At 47.5% G+C, this 27,568-nt stretch overlaps 1 protein-coding gene across 4 annotated transcripts in view; it reads left to right on the top strand.

Annotated features, from left to right (window-relative positions):
* GALNTL6 (polypeptide N-acetylgalactosaminyltransferase like 6) overlaps positions 1-27,568 on the top strand; it is a 453,529-nt gene that overhangs the window by 404,685 nt on the left and 21,276 nt on the right. For all 4 annotated transcript variants that reach the window (XM_063335688.1, XM_063335686.1, XM_063335687.1 and 1 more), the window contains 3 exons: positions 3,852-3,969; positions 15,549-15,656; positions 26,999-27,220. In XM_063335688.1, coding sequence (XP_063191758.1) covers positions 3,852-3,969; positions 15,549-15,656; positions 26,999-27,220 — 448 coding nt within the window. The remainder of the gene's footprint in view (positions 1-3,851; positions 3,970-15,548; positions 15,657-26,998; positions 27,221-27,568) is intronic.

The following is a 27,568-nucleotide window of genomic DNA, read 5'->3' as shown; positions in this document are numbered from 1 at the left end:
GTTTCCCCTTGTCCCATGGCCTGTTCCTTGGGAGAAGAGCCCGACCCCCCCTGGCTACCCCCTCCTTTCAGGTGACCAAATGTCAGCCGTTCCAGGCAGGTGATTCCTAGCAGTCCTCTCCAAAGCATCCCGGTATGCAGCAGCATCTCAGTTCCACAGTGATCGACACACAGTGTCATATTTTCTCGGTATTGAGTAACAGGTGACACAAACCTAGGTTCACCTACTGACACGTGACACTAAATAATGTGTCATGCGTTGGGCGCCTTCCAGTCTCAACATCAGCGTACCCACCGCACGCTTCATCTAGCTCAGGTGCTTTCCCATTTTCATTTCCTAAGTGTTTTTCTGCACGCCTCAAAGCTCCTCTTTCCTTTTCACATCTTCAGGAATTCTTCAGATCCATCGTATATATCCCTCTTGCGATGTAAGGATTCCAAACCCTGCCACACACTTCACGTGTTCGCAGTGTGCCGCGTACGTTTCTAATGCAGGCAACTTCACGCTCCTTTTCAGTCCGTGGCATTCCTTCTCTTACCTTGAAAATTTGTAAATGGTCTCTTTTCTTCCTCTGCAGGTAAATCATGGGAAGTTACAAAATTCTTTCCTGGCTACAGTTCAGCTACTGTTACGCTTCTTTTAGTGCACTTTTATACGCCTTTCACACTAAGCGTTTGCCGGCCATTTCCTCAGTCTGTCTTTTTTTGCAAAAATTAATTTTCTTGGGGTGGGGTTTTTTTGCAGTCCTACTAAATCAGACTCTCTTTCCGTCTCAGCACAGGAATCCATGACCTCTTGGGCCATTTTTGGATCAGCTTTTACTTGCAATATCATTCTCCAAGGTATAGTCAGTGAGCCTGTGCATGGGAGGTTTTTATAAGTATTGTTAAGTTTAGCAGCTTTAGCCATTTCACCTTTTCTGATGTTTCGGGAGTCTTTGGCCTTTTAAGGTTTTGACTATTTTACAGCTTTCCACTGTGATTACTCACATAATATTATGCAACGGTAGCTCAAGTCGGATTGTTTAAGTGTCTGAGTTGGACATTTAGTGAAAAATGACTTCTACAAACATAGCATTGTACTTGACATTTCTCCACGGAAGCCATTAAACAGGAGATTAATTCTTCTCCTTTGTGCTCAGTGCAGTTCTTATCTGCGCGAGTGACCCTGCTGACTACAAAAGGGCTTTTCATCTCGGTCACGGCTGTAGGACCGGCTCTTGTTTTGGTGCTTTGGAGAGGATTGAAGCCCGTCCCGCAGCAGCTCGTGGCAGGGGTGGGACGCGCGCCCTGTGCCACCCGGCCGGTGTCACACAGCCCGTTCCTCAGCCCACCCCAGTGAGAGCCAACAGACCGCCATGTCTGTCCTCTCCGTCGCTCTTCCTCAAAGCAGCACGCGTCAGAACGTACTGTGGAATGAAAAAGGATGGACCAACATTACATGAAGTATCTTTTTTCTTTTTTTTTTTTAAGTAAGTGCAAGAAATACGAGTTTGCAGCTGCTCCGGTCACTGGTAGTTTTGCTGGTCGTAATAAACCTTCTGAACGTTCACAAACTAGCATCTAAATAGCACGGGGTTTCTTTACCCAACATTGCCACTGGAAAAATCTACAGGTTAGTTCTGCAGTATCGTTAATAAGTATCTGCCAAGTACTTTGCAATTGGAAGTCTCGGATCCTTTCGTCTTCCATCTGATGCCCTTGCGGGGATTGTCTCTTTCACAGGCCATCAGCTGTGTCAAGAGAAATGCTCACGGAAGTTGTCGTACCTCAGAGAATTAGAGGAATCCTGCATTCCCCCTTCACCACTGGGACGTCATTTCTTCTGCCAGTAAAGATTTCCTTATAAGCATTCTCCATGCAAGTCCATCTTTATAAAAGGACATTGTGTTTTGATTATTTAGAACCTGGAGTCACAAAGGGCGTGTTGTAATTAGATTTACTTCGGTAGGAATTGAAAATATATTGTAGTAGTCAGAATCCCCAGGGGAAGGTTCCTAATAAAATGTCCATTGAACTTATTCATATGTGGAAGGAACAGTCAATATTTGAGGTACGAAATGTCAATAAAAGTAAAAAAGTATTAACATTCAGTGTATGTTACAGTGCGCGGCCTTGCCGGTTAGGATATTGCAGCTTTGTTTCACATAGATTCTGTGCGCTTTTAAAAATATAATCTCTCAAGGAAAATAGAATTAGTCTGTTAAAAACAGCTCCCTGCTCGTGAAAATGGGTGGGTTAATAGAAGGTATAATCTAATTCATCTATATCTTTCTAAAACTATCTTATAGAAGTGAAAGGTAAAATATCTGTAATGTTTTTCATTACTGTGAATGCAGATGAGAGGAACATCTTTTCACATTTATGGGGGGAGGGGGCGTTGCTGGCGTCCTAATGGTAGCTGAGGACACCCAGCGTCTGCATGCTGTTGTGTCTTCTCCACTGGCCTGGAGAGAAGACGGCAGTATAGAAAGTGTTAAGGCAGAGAAAATATGGCAGAATGTTGTTCCGCTCGCTTGATGTCCTCTTTAATGAACGTCTAACTCTTGCACAGGCTCCTGTGACACCCACCAGTCCTGCCTTCACTGCCAAGTCCTAAATCAGTGGCCCCGGATGACGTTGTTATTCCCCGGTCGGTCCTTCGGGGGTGGTGCCATCTGCTCCGATAGCCCCAGGCAAGCCACCAGCAGTAATTCCCAACCCGAGTGCCCCTGGAGGGGCTGATTTTCCCGCAGTGGCCACAGTGTCACAAAGCCCACGGCGCGTCCAGGTCTCGGTTCGTTGGCCGTCGTCTCTTGCTGGTCAGCCAGCCACAGGAGCGCGTCCCTTCGAGCCTTTCGCTCCTAAGGCGAGGGCTGGCCCGCGTAGGTTGGGTTGAACAGTTGGGTTGGGATTTTCGTCAGCCTCTTGTCTCCTTCCTGCTCCATGTAGGTCCCTTCATATCCCCCTTCCACTACAGCTTCCAGGAGTCAGCGAGCAACATTTACATCCTGAGAGTTGTCAGTCTATTTACTGCATTAGAAACATGGTCTTCTTGGTAGTGGGGGGAAAAAAAAAAAAAAAGACCAACTCAGAAAACTCTTAGTTTCCAGTACAAAAATGCCTGCTTATAAATTTAAAATGCACTTTTCATGAATATTCTCTAACATTAACTTTAAATGTCCCGTTTGTTTTCTAGATTATTTGCGGAAAGGGCTGAGTTAATTCAAGTAAATTCCAGGTGTTTATTCATGGAATAAATGGAAACATGGGAAACACAGCAAATTATTTGCCTATGAGTTAAAATACCACTGTGAGACAAAGTTTAGGAGCTGTAACCGCTGCTGTAGAAAAGCAGATGTTTCGCTCCCCGTGGCTGCTCTGTAGCCGTCCTTTCTCCAGCCAGCACCTACGAGACTGACGTGAACTGAAAAGTTTTGCTGACTCTTAAATGTGAATTACTTCGTGTGCGGTACCAGGGTTGCATTAAATGCTTTGGCAGGTTTCCAGAGTCCCTTTCTGTTCCTGGGTTATATGGGTTTATTTAGTAATGAATAGAATTCTTTTTTTTTAAAAAGGAGTTTGTGCATGACCGTCTGCCTTGCTCTGTGTCTGTCTACTGTTTATCACGTTGCCCATTTCTCATCTAGAGTCCACTTTGGGGTGAATAAAGGTAGATGTTGATTGTTTACAGTACCCTTTGTCTGCACCTTCCGTAACTTTCCCATTGTGGAAGCCAGACCAGGTACTTTCACACAAACACACGGTCCGAACATCCTCATTCTTGCCTGTCCGTGTACATGGCTGATCTCAGTTTTTCAAGCATGGCGTGGTGGTTCCTGTCTTTCACGCTTTGTTTTACTCTTCTTTCAGGTCTCCTGTAATGGCTGGAGGTCTATTTGCCGTTAACCGGGAATGGTTTTGGGAGCTGGGAGGATATGATCCAGGATTAGAAATATGGGGAGGAGAGCAGTATGAAATCTCCTTTAAGGTAAGTCATCAAGTCACTTTATACAATACTTCTGTATCGTCTTACACCTCTGGATTTTTGTTTCTCAGGTGCTTTGTGATGATAGAATCACAAAATCATAGGGTTGGCAGGGCCCTCAGGAGCTCACCCAGTCCCACCCCTGCCAGAGCAGGGGCACCCAGAGCAGGTGGCACAGGAACGCGTCCAGGCGGGTTTGGGATGTCTCCAGAGACGGAGACTCCACCACCTCTCTGGGCAGCCTGTGCCAGGGCTCTGCCACCCTCACAGCAAAGAAGTTCCTCCCCATGTTGAGATGGAACTTCCTACGTTCCAGTTTGTGCCCGTTACCCCTTGTCCTGTTGCTGGGCACCACTGACAAGAGCCTGGCCCCATCCTCCTGACACCCGCCCTTTAAGGATTTATAAGTGTTGATAAGATCCGCCCTCAGCCGTCTCTTTTACAGACTGAAGAGACCCAAGTCCCTCAGCCTTTCTTCATCAGAGAGGTGTTCCAGTCCCCTCAGCATCTTGGTGGCCCTTTGCTGTCCCCTCTCCAGCAGTTCCCTGTCCTTCTTGAGCCGGGGAGCCCAGCACTGGCCCCAGTGCTCCAGCTGCGGCCTCCCCAGGGCAGAGCAGAGGGGGAGGATGACCTCTCCACCTGCTGGCCACGCTCTATTTAATGCCCCCCAGGATGCCATTGGCCTTCTTGGCCACGAGGGCACATTGCTGGCTAACGGTCATCCTGTTGTCCACCAGGATGATGCCGTCATTCATACTGGCTTTTGTCTTTTAAGTAAAATTAGTTTAGTACAATACTACATTTTTTTCTTTAGGAATTTCCACTAATTTCACAGAGAACTATGCCATAAATATGTGCTCCAGAAGCCGTACAAAAATCTCACTGCATGCAGTTCCCTCTGAAGGCCTGGTAGCTTACCACCATCAGAGAGAGAGGTTCTGCCTTGTTCCTTCCATCAAGTCTTCTCCACTTACCTTCCCTCAGACACTGCATTTACTTCATGCTCAAGTGTTGAGCTCAGCTCAATACGCCAGGAGAGAACTAATCCAGAGAAAAAGAAAATTGCACGATTTTCTGCCCAGCTCAACAAGTTTAATCATCGCTGGGGGCAAGCTGGAGTCTGCTGGGGGAAATGAGTGGAAATGGAAAGAGAAAGTCGTAGGAAGAAGGACCCCTTTCCACAGCAGTGAATCACTAGATCAGCTCAGCTGCTGTGAGCTCAGCTGCTGTGAGCTACTGGCCAAATTTTCAAAATCAGGTGATTTTTTAAATTGCATTTCAATGATGGTAATGATGAAATGTAGGGAGTTTTCAGGTGCTCAGGTTATGTACAACCAGCCGAGATACACCCTCAGATCCCCTGTGCCGATGTGTATTCAGATCAGTTACTTGGCTTTTGCGCATCAAGTTGAAAGTCTTGTTGCTTTCCACATGAGAAATGGGTATTTGCATTAGTTTGACGATGACTAACATGTCTAATTTTGAAAAATAAGTTTATTATGTTCCAGTATACCCAAAGACTTCAGAACTTCACCTCACGGCCTCTACATGGAAAGATTTTCAGTGATTTGTTAGAATTTAATGACATAGATGAATTGAGTCAAGCATACTTGGGTAAAGCTTGGAACTGAAACTAGAATTCACATTTAGCTTCGGGACCTTTCCAGCCTACTTCCAAACTCCGGCAGGGTGAAGCTCAGTAAATAAATCTGGTATGTCAGCCATGACTAATATCATACATCTCGCCGCATCTGAGTTTCAACAGTGATTAAAACAGTAGAGCCGAAGCCATTCTGTGGAGCAAAACATACGGCGTGACCCGGCACGGGATGGCCAAGCTGTCTTCACAGCAATTACCAAGAACAACAAAGTGGTTTCTATTAACCGTGCTACTCTCACGTTTCTCCAAATCATTTTTATACCCCAGCAAAATAAAACAGGAAGGCAGGGCAAACCCAGTGGCTAGACAGTTTATTTAGAATATATTGATTTACATTCTGTCCATTCAGGTTGTTTCAGAGGCAAATGTAAGTAGTCACTGGTAGCTGTCACGACGGTCTCTGACAGGTCACCCAAGATTTCATTATCCTGTCTCAAATATTCTTTTTATTTGTCGTCACAAAGAATATTCTTGTGATGTTCTCCAGTCTTTGTACAGAAACCATGGTAACAGTGCTGGAAATTGAGATCCTAGATTGTCCCAGGGTGTTTTGCTCAAGTGATGGATTTTTTTGGAGGCAGCTGTGTCACACTGGGCTCATTTCAGTCGTATCTCCTGGTTCATCTCATTAGTATAGACCGACCTTGGGGTCCCTGCCCTTTCTTATTAGTGTTAAAAGAAGAAAAAAATACTCTTTGTAAATGATGGCCAAATAGGAACAACTTTCTCTTTGAAGAATTTAACAGATGTAAGTTTTAAAAGGAAGGCTGATGTTTTGTTTGGAATGGCAAAAAAAGGGAGAAAAATCATGGAGGTGGGAGAGAGAAATAGAAAGGACTGGTTTTTATTACGGCAGAATCACCAATATCAGCTTGGGAAAGGTTTCTGCTTCAACAGTTTCTACTGTAGCTGTAGATTCAGTCATCTTAAAACCTATTTAAGTGGGGACAAGTTAGCCAGACGGTTTAATTTACCGGCTTTATTGACACAACTTGGGAAGATGGCAGACTTGCCATCTGTCTGTTATTCACAAAGTCAGTGAAGAAGCCAGACGACCATCCTGGTCCAGTTCCCTCGGCTGCTTGAGTGGGTCTGAAACTACATCTGACCCTTGCTTAGAGTGTCCACGTCCATGGCCCGTGGAAGTGCCGTGGGATGGGTACCCTGTGTTGGTGTCATGTCTCACGTTAATGGAATTTTGCTTGGCAAATAGTTATATCCTGCCTCAAGAACATGTCTAACCCCCAGACATTTAGCCGTCCTCACTCCTTTCTTCTTTAACTCCTTTAATTCCTAATATTTTGCAAAAAACGTGACTGGTTTCCATTAAAAATTTGTAGAAAGCAGCTGATTTGAAATCTCTTGTAATCGTGGGAAATTCACATTTAGAGGACTGTTTCAAGCTGAGCTTTAACCTCAGTGACAGACGTGGTGTTCCTTTTGCGTGCATTAAGAAGTGCATGGCCAGCAGGTGGAGAGGTCATCCTCCCCCTCTGCTCTGCCCTGGGGAGGCCACAGCTGGAGCACTGGGTCCAGTGCTGGGCTCCCCAGTTCAAGAAGGATGGGGAACTGCTGGAGAGAGTTTAGCAGGGGCTACGATGGTGATCGGGGGCCTGGAGCACCTCTGTGCTGAGGAAAGGCTGAGAGCCCTGGGGCTGTTCCGCTGGAGAAGAGCAGGCTGAGAGGGGATCTCATCAATGCTCAGCAAGAGCTAAAGGGCGGGTGTCAGGAGGATGGGGCCAGGCTCTCCTCAGTGGTGCCCGGGGACAGGACAAGGGGTAACGGGCACAAACTTGACCACAGGAAGTTCCATCTCAACATGAGGAGGAACTTCTTTGCTGTGAGGGTGGCAGAGCCCTGGCACAGGCTGCCCAGAGAGGTGGGGGAGTCTCCGTCTCTGGAGACATCCCAACCCCGCCTGGACGCATTCCTGTGCCACCTGCTCTGGGTGCCCCTGCTCTGGCAGGGGTGGGACTGGGTGATCTCCAGAGGGCCCTGCCAACCCCCACCATTATGGGATTCTGTGATTCATCCTGACCCATGCCCGGCTCCATGGGCTGGAGGAGGAGCGCGACCAGGGCGTTTCTCGTCCTCTACTCAGTGATGCATTTTAAACCCCACGGATCAATGGACCCTTCTGCTGAGCATTTTCACAGCAGGTCCAGGTACTGTGGCATAGACCACTGTGGCGTGTGTCTCTAATTAGAACCACTGATATTTTGACGCAAAGGTAAGCTGAGGGTATGTTAAGGATGCATTTTGGTAAACGTCTGTGTTAAATATCATGTTTATATGTCCAAATTCACTGGTGGCAAATGTGGAATGATGCTTAAGAAACAGTACATGTTTGATATTCTCTGGCCTAATTTTATTTGGAGGATTTCCGAGATGTTGGAATGAAACTTCACCCCACAGAAACGTTCGCATGCCAAGGGGAAAAGATCACTTGATGATCAATACCCTGTTAAGAAAAAGCATCTTCTCGACCAAAAGCCTCTGTGTTACTGACCAGAGACACCCACAGTCACCTCCACAACTCCACTTGCAGGAGTGTTTGCCCCAAGGCAGGTGGGAAGCCACGAGTGAAAGCGTGGGCTTGGAGAGTCAGAGAAAGGGCATCTTTCAGAAAAGTATGGTGGCTACATCTCTGCTAGGCAAGACTCAGTGAAATAGTTTGTCTAAAGTCCTCTGACGTAGGGAATTATTAGCTGCTTCATCGTGAACTTCATACCGACTCCTCTGCTCTGCTTTGCAGACCCCAGACACACAAGGGATGGACGGCTGGCGCTGGGTCCAGGGCCATCGTGCGAGCTCAAAGGAACCACTAATAATAGCAGAGCCATGTTGCTTTATGGGTTCAAGGCGCTAAGACAGACTTCAAGGACTGACTAAAAATTGGATTAGCAGGAAAAGTGGTTGCCTGGGGAGCTGGGCAGCAGCTCCCGAGGAGAAGGGGTTGAACCACGTTTAGGAAGGGTGCTCAGGCTGGGCAGCTTGGGGGGGAAAGGGTCGATGTTGATGTTTCTCTGCGGGTTGAGGCACCTTCCCTGGAGGGATTTAAATGCCGGGCAGACGTAGTGCTTAGAGATACGGTATAGCGATGGGTTTTGTCAGCGTTAGGTAGATGGTTGGACTCGATGCTCTGAAAGGTCCCTTCCAACCCAGGCGATTCCAGGATTCTATGATTCTGTGTGACCAGGGGTGACAGACACAGGGCTCAGTGCAGAGCGCGGCCTTTTTCTGGGGGGGAGGTGGCATTATCTCGTCGTACGGGGACAGAAGTTGGGCGGTGTGAGCAAAAGGAGATGTTTGTGTGTGCTTGGGGGAAAGGGTGTTTGATGGAAAAAAGAGAGATACTACAGAGAGTGAGTCCCCAGTGAATCTAAATGTACTGCGGTGCAATTCGGTAAGTGTCTCCAAAATACAGAACACTTCGTTGTGTTTCTGTGACGTTTGGAACCCTGCCATAGCAGGAAAGGAAACTTCCTCCGGCTTCAGGCATGCCTGTTCCAGGTGCTGAGCTGTCAGGAACACAGGGAGACGGGTTTAAAAAAAAACAACCTCTGCAGCTTAAAAATTTGCTTGACCTTTATTTCCTCGACTACAAAAACCCGACGTGTTTCTCTTTTGTTCCTGTCTTGCTGGGAAACGTTGCAGCGAGCGCAGCACCGGCTGCCATGCGGAACCACTGCGGTTCCCACGTTCAGTGGCGGTGGGGCAGCCACAGCCCGCGTCTCCGAGTACGACCTCTTCATTAAATAGTTGCTTAGATTAATTTTTACATAAGAAATAATGCGCAGCATTTTAATTTTTTTGTCAGCATAACCCCGGGATCAGTTTTTTGATTAAAAAGATGTCTGGTATCTTGCTGACGCCGCTCTTCAGCGCGTGAAAGCTGGCAAAGCGCTGGCCCTGGCCTGATCGGTAGCGTCTCCTCTCAATAACCAGGGAAGCCACTATTTAGGAAATCCTTAATTTAAATCTGTTGGAAAGGCACAGTTTATGGTAGTAATCTCCAAAATATAGAGTGGTGAGAGACTCTCACTGTGTGTTTGCTGAAACTCTCCTGTGTTTGCTGAAGATCCTTTGCCCTGGACGTTCCTTAGGCATCATAAATCACACGTTAACAAAAGTGCTGATGGTGCCGCCCGAGCCAGTCACCCGTATCTAGAATTGGTTCGTCCTTATCCGTGCCGACACATCTTCCAGATGCTCTTCATCCCTGTTTCCCAAGTTCATTAGCCCCTTTCTTTATCATCATTATCATCATCGTTATTCCTTCCCTCCACTGCTGGCAGTCTTGGCAGGAGACAGGGCATGGGGGAGCGTTACCCCTCTCAATGCGGTTGAAACCTGTATGAAGAGCTGACAAACATGGAATATTGCCACTTTTCACAACATTTTAGAGGTGCCGGTGAGTACTGTTGAAGTATCCGCAGTCGTCAGTTCCCAGTTTACACGGTACAGTTTTAATACCCCTGACAGGAATCCCCACTGCGCCACAAGCGAGCAGTTCTGCTGTTTGTGAACCCGTTGACTGCGGATTTGCAGTCAGTGATCCTGTTTTTCAGTTTTTTTCCTGCACTTAGCTGAGCGTTCTCACTACATGGAAAAATTGACAGGAAAGCATTCTCCTTTTCCACAACTGCTAAGTCTGTTCTTTTGGCTTATATTTCAGGAAGAGTGACTGAAAAATCCCACAGAGTTTTTATATTCGTATTTTCTACAACTCCTTCAGCCCCGCTGTGGTGATACCCCTCTCCTGTTTGTAGTCTGTGCTTCCTGCACGACGCTCAGGGCGCCGAGCTGGCAGCGTTGCCTGCCATGCTTCATATTCCTCTCCCAGCCGTGCGCTGTGTTTGCTGTTCCCGTCCATTTCTGTGTCTCTCCCTGTTGCCTCTCTTGTTACTGACCCTCCGTGTTGTTTCTCAATTAGTTTTTGAAGTCCGATCCAAAATTCATTCAGTCCCCCCTCAGTCTTTTCCATGATTTGCTGGATGTTGCTGTTCCCGTTCCACAGCAGCGCCTCCTCCCCGCCAACAGCCCCGCGTCTCCCAGGCGGTGGTTGCGGTGGCGGTGCAGCCTGTGGCCTGGGTCTCCTTCTCCCGTGCACCGTGTTTACATTTTCCAGATAGTCCCCGGGCTGGATCGCTCATAAACTGGATAGATAAGGCAGGGGATTAAAAAAACAACACAAAACAAAACAAAAAAACACAAGAGCAAGCAGAACTCAATTTTAAAGACAAAGAAATGACGTGAAAAGAAGGTGGTTCACCCAAAAGCCAAAAAAGACGACTGAGGGGGGATCTTACCAACACTTATAAATACTGACGGGGGGGTGTCAGGAGGATGGGGCCAGGCTCTTCTCAGCGGTGCCCGGGGACAGGACAAGAGGTAACGGGCACAAACTTGAGCATCGGAAGTTCCATCTCAACACGAGGAGGAACTTCTTTGCTGTGAGGGTGGCAGAGCCCTGGCACAGGCTGCCCAGAGAGGTGGGGGAGTCTCCGTCTCTGGAGACATCCCAACCCCGCCTGGACGCGTTCCTGTGCCACCTGCTCTGGGTGACCCTGCTCTGGCAGGGGTGGGACTGGGTGATCTCCAGAGGGCCCTGCCAACCCCGGCCAGGCTGGGATTCTGTGTGATCTGACACCGAAGCCCCAGTCAGGAGCCAAGCCCCGTAGCCGCAGCACCAGCTCCTCCAACACCGCGTTGATGCTTCCCATTGGCTTCAACCATCCCTCTGAAATGTCTCACAACACTCTGCTGGAAGGAGCTCTATAAAGTGCCGTGTAGTGTAGAGTTGACACATAAACCACTCTTCTTTTGACCTTTCCAAGCTGACATTGCATCGTTTGGGTTTTGTCCGTGTTTTATATACCTCAGCTGCAGCGCGGACTCGTGGCTCTTGTAGGAAGGAGGCGTTGGCCATGCCGAGAGGCTCATTGCCCGCTCCTTAGATGCGCAGAGTGGCATCGGTGGTGTGGAATCGTTTGGCCAATGTGCCACGCCACCTGCATCCCTTTCCTCGAACCCTGGGGGTCTGTAATGTTTAAGGCAGAAGTCATTCTCCAATTTCTTGTGTTTAGCGCAGGTGACATAAAAATGCACATTTTAAAGACAAAGTTGCCAGAATCGATCTTCCCAGGAAAATATAAAAAATGCTTTTAAAATCATTCTGAAGCTAAAAGATAAACAGGAACAGCTGCTAAATGTCCTCCAAGGCAGCCCCTGATTCATTTCAATTACCCTGCACGGCGCACCCCAGGTGCAGCACAGCGTTTTCGAGTTTCATATCTATCAAATCTGAGCCTCACACAAAGTGTTATTTCCTCCCACCCGTTATTGCCTCAGCATATCTGACAGGGGGTTTTTTTCTAATTCCTTTTCTCCTTTTCTTTTCTTATTTTTCGTACTGCTATCCTGCTGCTTCAGAGGAAATGCAATATATGTCTCCTTCGGCGCTCATCGGCTGCGTTAAAGTAATACTGGCCTCTCTCTATATATATATTTATCTGCTTTCTTGTCTTTTAAATTTATTCTGGGGCTGACCTTCCTCTGAGTCAAACCGCTGTGGTATCCACTCTTCAAAGGCTAAGAAACCTTGATTAATCACTGTAATATCTTGTCTATCCTTTGAAATAACACTTTAATTCAGAAAACAGGAGCAAATAGTAAATTTAGGTCTGCGCTTTCATTGGGGCACTGGGTCGTTCGGAGACAGCCACAGAGAGGAGGTGCCTGCTAAAGCGGGTGCAAATGATGTGACATCCAAATGAAGGATCAGTAGAAAGGTGAATAACATTTTTTTTTAACTATGGCATTACCCAACTTATTTTATCAGTACCATTTTTAAGATTTTTGATGTTTACGAACATGTTTTCCAGTGAATTAGGCAGCATGGGATTGAACAGGTAAGGACTTCAAGGTTTTCTTTCAGCAGCAAATTTTACAAAATGTTTTTGAAAAGAAAATAACGAACGTGCCTACATGGCATTGCAGGACTGCTCCGGGCGGTAAGGAGCTGTTCTGGCGAGGAGGCAGAGCGCTCGTTTGGGTCCCCATTTCCAACCCACCAGTAAATCTCCTCCCCGAGGACTGTGCTGGGTGGGAGACCAGAGGGGATATCCCCACACGTACTCAAATACTCTTGGTTCTGTCAACTGTCAACACAGAAACATCGAATCACAGACTGGTTTGGGTGGGAAGGGACCTTAAAGCCCCCCCAGTGCCACCCCCTGCCCTGGGCAGGGACACCTCCCACCAGCCCAGGTTGCTCCAAGCCCCGTCCAACCTGGCCTTGAACCCCTCCAGGGATGGGGCAGCCACAGCTTCTCTGGGCACCCTGGGCCAGGGGCTCACCGCCCTCACAGCCAAGAATTTCTGCCTCACATCTCATCTCAGTCTCCCCTCTTCGAGTTTGAAGGCATCACCCCTCATCCTATCACTACATGCCCTTGTAAAACGTATGTGCAGAATCATTTGGCAGCAATGCCCCGGGCAGCTGCCTTAGTCACCCTGTGCCACCAAGCAGGACAGTTGGCCTCCTCTCCTGCGATGCACCAGGAGATGCTCTTCTCGGGCCGGCACCAGGAGCTCCTGGCCCTCGGCTCAGAGTTCACTGGCCGTGTCGGGAGGTGGAGAGTCGCCCTCAGCTTTACCCTGCCATGCACGGGTGTCCATGGAGTTTCAGGACAAAGCCAAGCATGTCATCTTGTCCCACCTTCTGTGGTTTCAAACCTTCCTTATCCATGTACACTGGCGTACGTAGGTCTATCCTGTAATGTGGTGCAGATCTTCCAACACTTAATTACCAGGTGCCAGCTGGATGCCGTAGCTCACAGCTAAGGGCTTGTAAGGGCTAAAATACAAGTGACCCAGAAGCAGCAGCTTCCTAAACTCCTTTGCAACTCAAAACTTTGCTCTCCACCCCGTTTTCTCCATCCTCCACGTGAATAGCACAGTCAGCCTCAGGGGCTGAATTCATGTGCCACCTTCAGCAAGTGCTTTGTCCCACTCAGCCGCCCGTATTGCAGACCCCACGTTGGGTGTTCGGCATCTGCGTGTTCAGGTCACTAAAATCTAGTCCCGAGCTCACCCCAGAACCAGGCAGAAACACCCCCTGCAACACAAACCGGCGAGCAGAGCCAAAGAGGCCAAACTCTTGCCCATTTTCACCATTGTTTCAAATGAACGGAATTAATCATTCTGTTTTCCTGAGACTTCAAAAAGCCAGTAGCTACAGCCAGCTGGTGGGCAGGGCTAAAGAGATGGACTGAGAAGCGTATGGTAAAAAAGTGTGCAGATGCACATTGCTCTCCGCAGGCTTCGTGCAGAATGTCACGTGTTTGTGATCACATCACATTTTCCGGTACCTTTTTTTTTAAGGGTCTGTTTCCCGTTGTTTTAATTCGGGGCGTGTCAGCTTTCGGATGAACTCCTTTCTGTATGGAAGTTGTTGGTGAAACTTCAGTTGTCTATGTTCTGCTCTGCTTTAGCCTCAGTCGCAAACCTATTTCATGCCCCTTCACTCCAGAGGGCATCAAAAATGGATAAAATTCCTTCATATATGTAATGCACGGACATAAATTCTCATCCAGATTCATGGAGATGTTTCATGAAGCATCTTTATGTGTGTCCACATAAAGAGACACGGAAAGGACTGGCCCTGTCTCTTGCTCAGCTTTGGTGCAATTTTGTTTTAAAGTGGGTGGGAGGGGGATGAGGCTTTTTGTTTTCAGTCTAAAGGCTGAAAGCTGAGACCACAAGTGGAATAACAGCCATTCTGCTGTGAAGTTGTGGGCGACAAAACCTTGTTTTGCCAGGATTAGGAAATAATTTTTGTAATACTCTAAATTAATTTTCACTCTAACTTAATTGTAAACTCTTGCGGTGCGGTTGCTCTTAGGACACTTAAAGCGTCCTGCTTGGGGATGCTGGGGGTGGTGGTTGTTGTTGTTGTTTTCCATTTCCCTGATTTGCAACATGGAATTGCTTTGTTTGAACTGGGTAAGTTATGAAAGCTGTCAGTACGCTACGTAAGTCATCGAGTAGCCACGCTGGACTTTGGTGGCTGGCGTTTCTACACCAGAGCACAGGAGATGATGCCCCCAGGGGTTACTGGCGTGGTCGCCATCCCTCTGACACGGCACACAGCCTTCCTCTCACGGACACCTGGGAAAACCAAGTCATGGCAGGTGAGGAACTGTGAGGGATTCCTTCCTGGCTGCCCGTCGGGATACAGCTGGATTTGTAGAGCCATGAAGTATTTGCAGCTCCCATCAGCGTTGGGTGAGTTTTGGTTGCTCAGACCTGACGCATCCAACCTGTGAGCTCCAGATGGTTCCATCTCGGTCAGTAGTAAGGCGTTAACGATGAGATGTAGCATCATGGTCTTCCTTCTCTGCCTACATAAATTTGATCAGAAGGAAACTAGCTTTTGTTCCTTTTTCCTTACAAAATGAAGAGCATCTCCGTATTTGAGCTCTGTATTCGCTGTTCAAAACAAAATATAAGCCAAGTGTTGTGGAAAAAGAAAATACTTCTGATCGATGGCTTGCTTTACTCACACAGCCTTCTTTTCCAATTTTGGTCCTGTATGTTTTAAACACACAGTAATATCTTGGTTGTGTTGCAGGAGAGCTGTCGGTAGATATTCTAAACATGTTTTATGATTTTATTTTGAACATACTCTGCTACTAACTATGGTTTATGATTTTATTTCGCACCTAATCTGCTTTTGGGCGGTGAGGTTCCACCCCGTTGCCTAACCCCAGCCATCAGCATGGAGAAGGCCACCACTGGGGCTGGGGTCTGCACAGAACCACGTGTCGTTTTCACAGACCTATTGCATAAAATGCCTTTTTTTGCCCCATTTGTTTCCAGGAATCATTCTTTGGTTTGTGTTCTGTCCCCTTCCCAGGTGTGGATGTGCGGCGGTGGCATGTTTGACGTTCCATGCTCTCGCGTTGGGCACATCTACAGGAAGTACGTCCCCTATAAAGTCCCTTCTGGAACCAGCCTGGCACGGGTGAGTAACTGGGTCCTGCTGGTTTTCATTTTCGCCCATCGTCAGTCTCTTCGTTCCCTGTGAACATTAAAATGGAAAAGGAATGTTTCTTTATTTTCCTGAAATGAGATGTGCCATCGCTGCGGTTACGCTGCCCTCCAGAGATAAGATTGCCAAGAATAAAATGGAAGCTTAAAAATACCGGTTTGGACGTCTCGGCACCGACACGCGTTTCGTGATGGTTCAAAAGGGCCCCAGAATGACGCGGGGCGTACGGTTCTCGAATCGCACAGTGTTGTCAGTCGTAGCTTTTACAGGCAGGACCAGCTTGAATGCACATTTTGTTATCAGTCAGCAGAACGGGCAGAATCTTGCAAAAGGACCGTTTTCTGCGGCAAAAGAATGGAGTAATGATGATTTGAGCCACTGTCTAATTATTACTGTGTAAAACCTGGTTGTGGAACACAGCCAGCTCAGGGCCGCGTGAGGGAGGAATTGTGAGACCTTGAGACACTTCTCAAAGACTTGCGAACGCATCCGTACCCGGGAGGGGCTTTTTGCTCAGGAGAAAACCTTCTGTAACTTTCTGGAGATGTCAAAAGATGGGAGACAAAGGGCTCAGATGTAGCTCCCAGGCAGACACTAGTATTTATTCATGCTCGAGTTTAATCTTTTCTGGTTTAGGGGAGATTTTTTTTTTTTTTTTTAATAAAATGGCATTAATATTAAAGTCTGTATATTGCCACAGGGTAATATTTTATGAATCATATTTTTTCTTAATAATGAAAATGTGTTATGAATGCGTGAATGAATTTCTCGCTCTGAGGGGGAGATATTCCCGGTTTCAGTGCTGTGCCACGCGGCTGTAGGAGCCGGAGCAGAGGAAGGAGCTGGCGGGGAGGAAGATTTGCCTTAAGAGAGCATCCTCGCAGACAGCGAGACACAGGATGGGGTGACGGGATCGGTGGTGGTGTTAGCGGCAGTGACGGGGCATGCACTGGCTAATTTGTGAGATCTGTGACTGCCTTCCCCCAGCGTGGCTCTGTGTAGTCTGAGTTTCCCCATCCGGAGTTTTGCGCTGGCTGAAATACACTGCGTTGGTTGTGGTGTCCCCTGCAAAACCCACACACGGCTTGAAATAAGAAATCCAAAGCTCAGCCTCTGTTTTTTCTCCATTAGAGCACAAAGTGTCTCATTGGAGAATGTGCCGCCTCGGGCGTTACCTGCGGGAGCGAAACGTGATCACTTCTGTTCGGAGCGTTAGCATCTCGCGCAGTTGGACACTCAGCCAGCTTTCATGCAGGCACCGTGAGCGCACCGGCTAGCCACAGCCTGCAGCTTCCCCGTGCCATTTATTCTAGCTTGATTTCAATAAATCATTCACCAAAAATCACCAAAAAAAGTTTTCCCACTTATAAAAATGAAATCCCTGCCCATGCGCAGGCTGACTGCCCTGTGTCGTGTGGGAAACGGCGGCGTGCTGATGGGGCTGGTCTTATCCTTCCCGTTCCAATAATGGATCGTTTCTTCTGTGCGGTGGGGGTCCAAAACATGATTCTTAGGGAAATTTCTGGCATGTCTTTATCACCGAAAGAAAATTTGAACTCTCAGGTTCCCAGCTTCTCCCCAGTACAATATTCTAAAGCAAAACGTTGCTGTTAGGCCACACTGCGCCACGGCTGCCAAGAGCAGCTGCTCTTCTGCACATTTTAGTGGTTGGGGCATCTCAATAACTAGCCACGGAGGAGAGTTTGGTCCCTGACCCATCAAATTGTGTGTATTTTTAAACCTAAAAATACTCCCTTTCTCTCATCCCAGCCAGAAAAGGAAAAGCAAGGACATCAGCGTGTCAGTCCCTTTGACACAGACCGCTTGTGGTTCCAAATAAACTGCCCCAAATGGAGCCGTTAGCCACAATAATGCTAGGGAAGTACGCACGGAAGTGGCCTGGATAATTCAGCTGTCTTTGCGTTATCTGCCAAATATTATATTACATCCTCCAAAGATAATAGTCTGCCCCTCGTGAGTGTTTATCTAAAACTTCTCTCCAGTGCAAGCGCATAATGACTAACACAACAAGAGTATCTGGAAGTATTCTCCCTGCTACCAAGAACAATACTTTTCACTACTAAGTAGTTTCCACAAAGGTTTTTGCTAAATCCTTTTCCCTCCTCTGCGGTGTGAAGGAGGATGCTGGAGATGCAGAAGACAAAGGAGGGAGCCCTGGGACGCCCGGCTGTGATTGCAGAAACCATTGCACGAGCCCCTTCATTGACCAAGGGGGAGTTTCCCCTTGCCCAGATGCCACCTTGCAGAATGGCAGGTTTTCCCGTCCTGTCCCACAGCGGCAGCACAAGGGAGATGAGACTGGAGTTGGGAAGGGGACAGAACTTCTAGACAGACCCCGGCGTAGCCCAGATCATGCCAGGGGTTTCCTTGCAAGCTCTTTATGTTTGCCTGTAACAAATAATGCTTCAAGTGAGCTTTTTACCTTCCCTTGGGATCTCACCCCCTATATCCTGAGAGAGACGGGCTGAGAGAGCTGGGGGGGTTCAGCCTGGAGAAGAGAAGGCTCCGGGGAGACCTTCCAGCGCCTTGCAGTACCTGAAGGGGGCTACAGGAAGGACGGGGAGGGGCTGTTTGCGGGGGCATATCGCGATAGGACAAGGGGCAATGGTTTAAACTAGAGCAGGGCGGGTTTAGATGAGACATTAGGAAGAAGTTCTTTCCACTGAGGGTGGTGAGACACTGGCCCAGGTTGCCCAGAGAGGGGGTGGAGGCCCCATCCCTGGAGACATCCAAGGCCAGGCTGGACGAGGCTCTGAGCAACCTGGTCTAGTTGGAGATGTCCCTGCGACTGCAGGGGGGTGGCACTGGGTGGCCTTTAGAGGGCCCTTCCCACCCGACACGTTCCGTGATTCTGTGGTTCTATGATCCTTTAGCAGCAGGTTTCAGCACACAGTTTCGGGTATCTACATGATGCCTGACCAATCTTGGTGTCTTTTTAAAGAGCTGTGACCCGGCACGAGGGTCACATAGGCTTTATTAAATGAGAGACTTGGCAAAAACACTGCCCTGCCTCCCCGTCACTAAATAACCATTGTATAAGATGGTTTAATTGTATAATTGTATAAATAGCCACCAAGTAACCCTTGTACCGCACACAATAGTATGTATCGTGACATCAGTTTTCTTTGTCCTTCTTATCGTATTTCTTACCTTCTTCTCTGTCACTCAAGACCTATCCATATTTTTTGCCAACACATTCCCCATAAATTGAAAAGCTTCCACATATGAAATGCTCCGTCAGTGAAGCCGTTTGGTGGCACAGAACAGCAGTGAAGCAAGCTGTAAACGTGCGCAGTAGATTCACAGAACAGCCCGTGACAACCAAACGCAGATAAAAAAGCTGAGTATTTGCTGTCTGGAGGTGTCTGAAGCTGTTGCCGCTTGCCAAAGGCAGCCAGTCCCCGGTGCGCAGGTAGTCGCGGGTAAAGCCAGAGCAATGGGCAGGCAGACGGCGCCGCCGATTCCGCCTTGCCGAGTGGAAGCAGCACGTAATTGTTCATCCGTTCCCAACCTGTCAACCTCTGCACAAACCTCCAGTGACCGACAACCGATTTTGGCTGTTTGTTTTAGGTAAAACATGTAGAGAGTGAACCCCCAAATCTTAAACTCCTGTGCGAGATGTTGCCCTGTTAAAAACTCCCGAATTGTTTTACTGGATTATTTTAATTGCTTTGTGGTAGTCTTGAGTGTTGCTTCATTTTTAACAATTCTAGATAAGCCACTTTCTTTTAGCCAGTTACCTATGAAATTAGACTTTAAAATTTTATTAGCAGTTTCTTGTAGGTGTATCCCGGTTTATTATTTATTTTAGTTTCCCGTTTGGGGGGAGTTTTTTTTCTATTCATGATTCTATAGAAGCTGTAAGAGGTCTCTTCTACAGAAGCTCACTGCTCCATACGATATGCAGAGACGAACTCGGAATTTCAAAATATCTCTACAGACATTTTTTGTCGTTTGCAGGTATTTTACCCAGCATTTTGGCATTAACTAGAGCACGCTGGCACATTGCGGGTCTCCAAAGGGCCGGGCAGCTCCCACGTGGATGCCGACCCAGCAGCCTGGGGATTCCGAACCTCACGCCGAGTTCCTCCCTTTTCTTTTTTTGCTGCAAATAATAACTCAAACGAGAGTTCCCTTCTTGAACAGCATAGTTATAACGTATGATAATGATGACGGTTATACAACACAAGTTTCAAGTTTCCATTCTAACATTTTTTCATTGAATAGATCTATAAATTCATCATTAAAATTAATTAAACCAGAATCTCAAACAGACCACTTCCCAAAGAAAGACTTCAAATCAATATCTTCTCATCCTTGAGTACAAGAAAGTCAAAGTAATTTTTTTTAAACGCTACTTTTTTGTATTTTTTCCAATCTGATCAGAAGTTTTGCTTTTAAGTTAATAAATGCAACAGCTTAGCTATCCGAAATACAAAGATGACGGAGAACTCGGTGTCTGTAGGCAACGGAAACGTCGAGGTGGTGGCAGCTGCGTTTGGGGATGCGTCGAACTGGAGCCCGAGCTGGGTGGCCAAGGGCTGGATTTGGAGTTGGGTGGCCCAAGGACGGGGTTTGGAATCCAGCCTCGAGCTCTGCTGAGGCTGCCGAGGTGGGCTGTGCTGGAGGTGCCCGTGGCATTGGTCACCAAGTAATCCCCAGGTGACACTGTCCCTCTGCTGGGACCCTGCCCACGGCCACCGAGCCCTCCGGCCACCAGCAGAGATGCTGCCTGGTGCCACTGGGCTGGGGATTGGCTTTTTTTTTTCACTTCTTTTCCAATGTGTAGATCTTAACTTTTTTTTTTTGCAGCGGAGATGCAAACCTTTAGCGGGAGAATGAAATCATTTTGAGGTGACGTGTGGAGTTTCAGCTCTAGGTCTTTGCAGGCTGCAGGCTGAGAACGAATCGCCTCCTGCTGCTCCGCCAGCTGTGCTGCCGCTCCCAAGAGCTATTTGTGCGCCCCCAGCGCTGTCGCCCCGCTGGCACGCTCGCCTCCCCGCAGGAGCAGCTCTTTCGCACCCGCAGACGTCTCTTCATTTGGTCGGGGTTTTCACGCAAATACAAACCGTCGCTGGAATGAACCGTGGTTAAGTTTTAAACGCAGTTGAGCGTAAAGGACCGAAGCGAGACAGCCAAGCGGGGGAGCGGCTGGCGGCCACTGGCACAGCCTGCGTCAAGAGGGGGTTGTGCAGGGAGGGGAAGCGATGGACCCCCCTGTTGAGAACGAACTGCTGGGGGCAGCTTGGCTAGGGAGACCTGAGCATCCCAAAGCTGCGATTGGTGTCCAGGAAGCGTTTTCTCCTGCTTTCCCTGTAGAAATACAGAGAAAGGAGAAATGGTTGTGTTCCGACGTGGATGGAAGGACCTTTGCATGGAACGGAGGGAAGAAGGGTTCTTCTGCCTGTGCGTGCTGTGGAGCGTGGTCCCGTGGCCCCTCTCTCCTAGTAACCCATAGTCGTCGGATGGGCTCCTCCAGTCCTGTGTTCCCCTCCTCCGTCATGATTTATCGTGGCATTATGCTACCCATATTCCGGAGGAACGTGCAGCAGCGCTGTCTTGGCGGGATGGACCCCAGTGCGCTTTTTAAATGGGTTTTACGTAAAACAAGCTGTGTGTTGTGTTATTGCCAGCCAAATGAAATACGGCTGCTTCCAGAAGTAAACAGGGCACCCATTTTGAGGGAGCGACAGCGCTGTGCTTCACAAAACACGCAGTAAAAAGACATTTAAATTAGGAAGGTGATGTAGTTGGAGTGAAAATAACCCCACTGGAATTTTACTAGGAAGGGAAAGAGATTAATATGTCACTTGTCGCAGAGAGTGTTGTGTTATCTTTAGCAAATAAACAGTCTCATCCTCTCTTGTATTTCACGGCTGAAATACAGTCGGGCCTCAGACGTGCTGCGGTGGTTCAGATTTGATTGGTGTAATTGGAAGCGATTTTTGCTGTCCTGGCCGGTGAGAGAAATGACTGTCATGACAAACGAGACGACACCAGCTGGTGACATCCAGCTTCCTGGAAAACGTTCAGATTAAACGCAGGACAAGAGGAGCTCGTTACATGATCCAAATGTTCCCGTAGTGGTTTAATATTGACAACAGTAAAGCTGTGGATTGGGGTCAGGGCTGGTGTTGTGCAAACAGCGAGACAGGCACAGGCGCTGAAAGAACAGGTTATGCAGGTGAAATGAAGCAAACGATAGAACCATCGTGCTGCTGTAGTGCCAGCGGATGACAAAAGTCTGCTGTAGAACATCTGGAGAAAGTGAAAACAGTGATTAGATTTTTTCTGTGAGTTTATGGGGTGGATGCAGGGTGTCGAGCAGAAGAGGTGGAGCGGGGGGACGGAGCTGTGGGGCCACGGGGGGCAGCTCACAGCCAGGGGACACTCCCGTCCCCGCTGCCACACCAGCCACGGGGCGACGTGTGGCACTGCCCGCTCGTATCTGGGACCCACCCAGCCAAACCTTGCTTAGAGGGAACGGTTAGGAGTCTGCCCTTTGCCTTGTCCCTGCCCCACTCCGCTTTTCCATTCCCGCGGGCAGCGCCTACCTTCGTCTCACTGGGCCGCTTCGAGTAGCGTCACGTCTCTTGCAGACGACAGAGGATCTTACGCACTGAAAGAGTCATCTCATCGGAGAGATGCATCTTCCCCACTCACTGAGGAAACTGAAAGGGAAAAATTTCTTTTTTTTTCAAGTGGAGAAGTCCTCATTTATCTCTGTCTTTCTCCAGCCAAGGTGATTTAAACTCTTTTAGTGCAGTCCCGGTATCAGTGACATTGTGACTTACCGTCGTGTCGACTATTGCGGAGTGAAAATACAAAACAACGTCACAGTCTTAGATGCGTGAGTTCATACAGACTCCAAGGAAACCTCTCCAAATGTAAGCCCGACAGTAAAGGATTTACCAGAGAGTGAAACTGTCACAGTGACACAAAACTCAATTATAACAAGAATGGATTCATGGGCAACTGATGACAGCTGATGCGTCAGTCTGACTGTGGTTGCCATCGCTTTTGTGTACATCTCACAGCTTCTAGGTGACAGCTGTCACAACCTTACCTACAGAAATATGCAGCGACTGAAATACCATTGGGCCTTATTTAATCTCGTACAGAAATGTTTCACTGGAAATGACAGGAGAGAACAAGTTATCATTGGTCCGTCATGGATAGGTCCTGAGAAGCTCCTCAGGTGTCCATCTGGAGTCCTTGTGACTTCCTTACATTGTGTGTCAGTTCATGTAACTGATTAATACGGAGTTGATCTTCATTTAATTGCTCCTGTTTAATTTTTATTTTTTCTATTTTTCTATTAAAAGACCAGCGTACCCAATCTGGACATCTGTAACCGTGCAAGGAATCTGACAACCAAGCTGAGCTACAGGAGTTTTCCCCTGTAGAAACGTGTTCCATTTTTCCTTTCTGTACGCAATTAGATGAAGTGTTCAGATTGAAGCAAAAGACCCCAAACAAGTGCGACCTGCCACAAAGATATCCCAAAATTGTTTCTTCTTATTGATAAAGGTATTTGGTGCTATTTGAGAAACTGGCATTTAAAGGAGTTTTCTTTAGAAGATTATGCAAAGTGCAGCAGAGGCAGAAATCAAGAAGATTAAAATCTAATTTTTATGTTCTTTGTTCTAAGTTCTTTGTAGATTAGCTTGACTGTGAGACGGGAGTGCTTAAATGGTGCTATAAGACGTACCACGAAATGCCGCCTCATCTGGTAGGCTCTTACACGGCTTTGCCCTGTGAGTTTGCAGCAGCGTACACACACGGTGAAGTCCTACCAAAATCGAACTGCTTAGCACCTATTTTTTACAGCTGAACTGTGACAGGATCTGGTGGCTATTGATACCCGTTCCCACTGCCAGGTTTAATCCGTTGGCATCTCAGGCTGTGTCTCGCCCAAGGCTCCGGCAGGGAGGAGGTGGCCGTCCTGCTCTCCCCACCGTGTCAGACGTTCACCCAGGTTGTGGAAGGGCAGCTCTGGGAGACTGGGAGGGACTCGCAGTCACATCCTCACCCTCTGGTAAGGCACTCGACCCCTCAGTCAGCCTTATGCTGTTCAGCAGTGAGTGCTCTCGTTGTGGCCGTGCTCCTCCACCGTCCTGTTGGGAGAAGGTGAGTGGAAGACGGGCAGCTCGCTGACGGGCTTTGCAGAGAAGAGTGGTGCTCCTAGGAGGTTCTGAGCATAGGGCAACTTTTCATGCCACGGAGTGCGGATCGTCAGCTCACTCATCTCATCTTGGACCGCCCGTACTTCTGGGCCAGGAACATGGGAAGTTAGCATGTTCTCCATAGGAACGTCAAGGATGTTTGCCTCGGTTGTGTGAGCTCTCAGGACAGCAGCTTACCCGGCTGCATTCAATTCAAGTACGGAGATGAACTGCGGTTTGAAGTTTTACTACTAGTCTGTACACATTTACGTTAAAAAGAAGCGTGGTGATTGCTGAGCTTGCATGGTGATACCACGGGTGAGAAACCCGTGCTAACTGAAGGCAACAAACCTCTTCAAAACTGAAGAGTTTGGGTGCCGAGTGCTTCCTCCCCAGTAACTGGCAACCTCAGAGCGAGCTCCCACTGCTCCAGCCCAGGGCGTTCCTTGCCGTCGTGTTCCTAAACAGTCTGGGGCCGTAGAGCTAGCGAACCAGGAGTCGATATTTTGAAATTCAAAGGGCTGTCTCATAAGGGTCCAGCTTATGACAGCAGTGAATAAACATGCTAAGGATAACACTCAGGTTCCTTACAGGATCTGCCAAGGTTTGGGAAGATTTTCAGCATAGGATGGTGAGAATGGTCTTGGAGGAACCGGGGAACAAAGTTTTAAATAAATGCGTCTAAAGTGTTGTCACGGTTTGAGCCTCAGACCAGGACAGGTATCTTACCTGATACTTGAGGGACGGTGGGAAGTATTGATTTTTTTTTTTTTTTTTGGTAATGCAATGTTTGGGTGGGTTTACACCACACACGCACAAAGCCCAAACAGTGATAAAGGACTTACTGGAAAACAGAGTTTTTGACTGGTGGATGAGAATTTTGAGCTAGTGACCAGGTATAATATCAAGATTTCTGTTGGACTCCTGTTTATTCGGTTATAATCATGTGAAGCAGGATGCAGTTCTTGTAGTGCAGCCAGCTAGCGGAAGAGGGGACTCCAGCGGAGCCTACTTGGTAGCGATGGGGTAAGTCGCTGCTGGAGTTACTTTGAATTTTTCTTTCCTAAGAGAATTTTTTGGCTGTACCTTTACTGCATGGTTCTTTTTACAGTATGGTTTTTAAATATGAAAATGGCACTATCAGATAAAGTGATTGCAAAAAATAGTATGGTCTTTTCTAGAACAGTCTTAAACTGCATTTGCATTGCAGTAAATGATGTGCGCAGCGTTTGAGGGGAAGATGTGCTGGGAAGATCACGCCTATTTTCATGATTTTGGCTTCTTAGTTTAATGTCCTCAGTCATATTTTGGCCTCGTCTACAAAGTCTCGTGACGTAGTATTTTCACTTGTTACAGGGTTTCTGCCAGAGAGGTGGGGTTGCCATTTAGATTGTTGTTCTTGAATTTGTTCTGGTTTTCTTTGTCCTACCCAGTTCCTGCATTCCTGAATTGAAATTTTGTGCAAAGTAATTTAGGTTTTCATGAAATGACAACAAAAGTCAGTCTTATGTGGGGCATGAGCCATTTTTGAATAAGGACATGAGTCTTGTGATTTCTTATAATGCTTTAATTTTACTTGCTTTATCCCTGCAGGTTTCAATGTCTTTGCTTCCCCGAGAGAAAGCACAGAGAAACTTATCTTGCAGTGTCAGCTAAAAGTGCTTCGTTTGTTCTGTATCTTGCTGTCTTTGGATTCAGATAAGCCTTATTAGTTCAGAGACATTTAGTTCGCCTGGATTAATAAAATTCAGGAAAGGAATTTTCAAACGAATCTTGAAAGCAAATCAGAGTACGTATGAGGCCTCCTGAGCTGGGGAGAGCGTTCTGAGAAGAAGCGTTACCTGATGTTGCTGACAATCAGCTGTATGTTGTCCTCAGCTTATTACAGAGCGAATCTCAGCGGTTCGCACTTAGCGTTCTATAAAAAGAATATGACAAAACTTGATGATCTTGTTTTTACAGACAAAGCAATACGGACACCCTCGCGTCTCAGTGTCACCCAGGGAGATGTTGCTCTGGTGGCGGGATAAGAGGTTATCGGGCAGCTGTGGAAATGCAGAGCAGAGTACGTCTGTACTCCGCTACGACACCTGCATATACATTCGTGTGGATTAAGTTGCAGGAGGAGTTTTAAAACCAAACAAAAATACAGAAAAATTTGCCCCTAGACTGTTTAGACGCCGTGGTGCTAACCCGCAATCAAATGTCTCTCTTCGATCTCATCTATCCAGGATTTCTCCCTAAGAGTATTTTGGTCTATTTTATAATTTGAGTCAGCTAATTTAGTTAATTATAATTTAAGTAAATTCTTGTGCAACAAAACAGGTAGTTCTGTTTCCTGTAAAATGCCAGCAAAAATAAACTTTGCGGGGCATAAACCAGAACTGGGTTTTGTGGAGCAGGAGCAGTCGTAGGTGCGGCCGTGGGCGAGCGCAGAGCGCCACAAGGTGCCGTGCCCGTCCCATGAGCGGCTTGGCCATCACTTCAGCATTCCGTGGCGCGGACTCCCCGGCGCGCCAACGCAGCCAGCCTCCAGTCCCAGGCCAGTGCGCAACCAGCTGCGAGAGGGGGCAGAGCTGGCTCGTGGCTGGTTGCCCTCATACGTACGCATTTAAGAGCTGACCTTAAAATGGAACCGCTAGGTGACTAAGCAGCACGACGGCAGCCGAAAATTCAGGTGCCTTTCAAATGCAAAGTGGAATACATCAGAAGGAATAATTTGAGCCATTCGTGCACATTAGTAGGTTCTGAACTAACAGGAAAAAAACACAGGTACCAATGTGAGCAGCCGAAAGAAACCTTCCGTTCAACATCCATCGTTAATCAAAAACCCATGTGAGATGCATAAAGAATATGAAGGAAAATAAGATGCTCAACAGAGAGCGGACCGTATCTTATAGAGTCAGTAGGAAAGCAGGATACTAATGCTCTGTAGTGTTTGTTCAACTTTCTAATGAAGATAGCATGCCTTTATCAGTATTTTTCCATGTTTTAAGACTGAGAAATTAGACCGGCTAAGCTTAAAAGTTGTGTGGCCTACTGAAACGTTTCTGCTTCATTCTCCCCATTAGAAATATCATTCGGTCAAAGAACGAAGAAATTAATGACTGCTTTTTTTCTGCCGCCCAGAACCTGAAGCGCGTGGCAGAGACGTGGATGGATGAGTTTGCAGAGTACATTTACCAGCGGCGGCCTGAGTACAGACATCTCTCAACTGGTGACATCTCGGCCCAGAAGGAGCTTCGCAAGCACCTTAAATGTAAAGATTTCAAGTGGTTCATGGCTGCAGTGGCTTGGGATGTCCCCAAATATTACCCTCCTGTGGAGCCTCCACCTGCTGCCTGGGGGGAGGTGAGGAATACACAAATTAGTTCGAATTTAAATGAGTCTAACATTTTACATTATAGGAAATTAAAATTGTGAAACTAGATTTAGCTCCTGTGATAAGTAGTGCTACTAAGGGAGTTCACAGTGATTGGAACAATCCCTGGACTAGCCATTAAAATGAGAAACTGTCATGGCTTAGGACTATCGCGGTCCCTTTTGTAATTCATTACAATTTTGTGTGTGCAGCCATAAGATGCACGCACAACGAGGACAAGAACATGGAAAAGTACGTAGCACTTGTTATTGCATGGCACAAGATGATTTTAGTTGCTGAGAATCACCTCAGTAAAACGGAGGTCTGGAGTCAGCACT

The sequence above is a fragment of the Chroicocephalus ridibundus genome, chromosome 5 (assembly GCF_963924245.1).
Source record: "Chroicocephalus ridibundus chromosome 5, bChrRid1.1, whole genome shotgun sequence".
Classification (NCBI taxonomy): Eukaryota; Metazoa; Chordata; class Aves; order Charadriiformes; family Laridae; genus Chroicocephalus; species Chroicocephalus ridibundus.
Note: the sequence above shows the minus strand (reverse complement) of the source record. Positions and strands in the feature narration are given on the sequence as shown.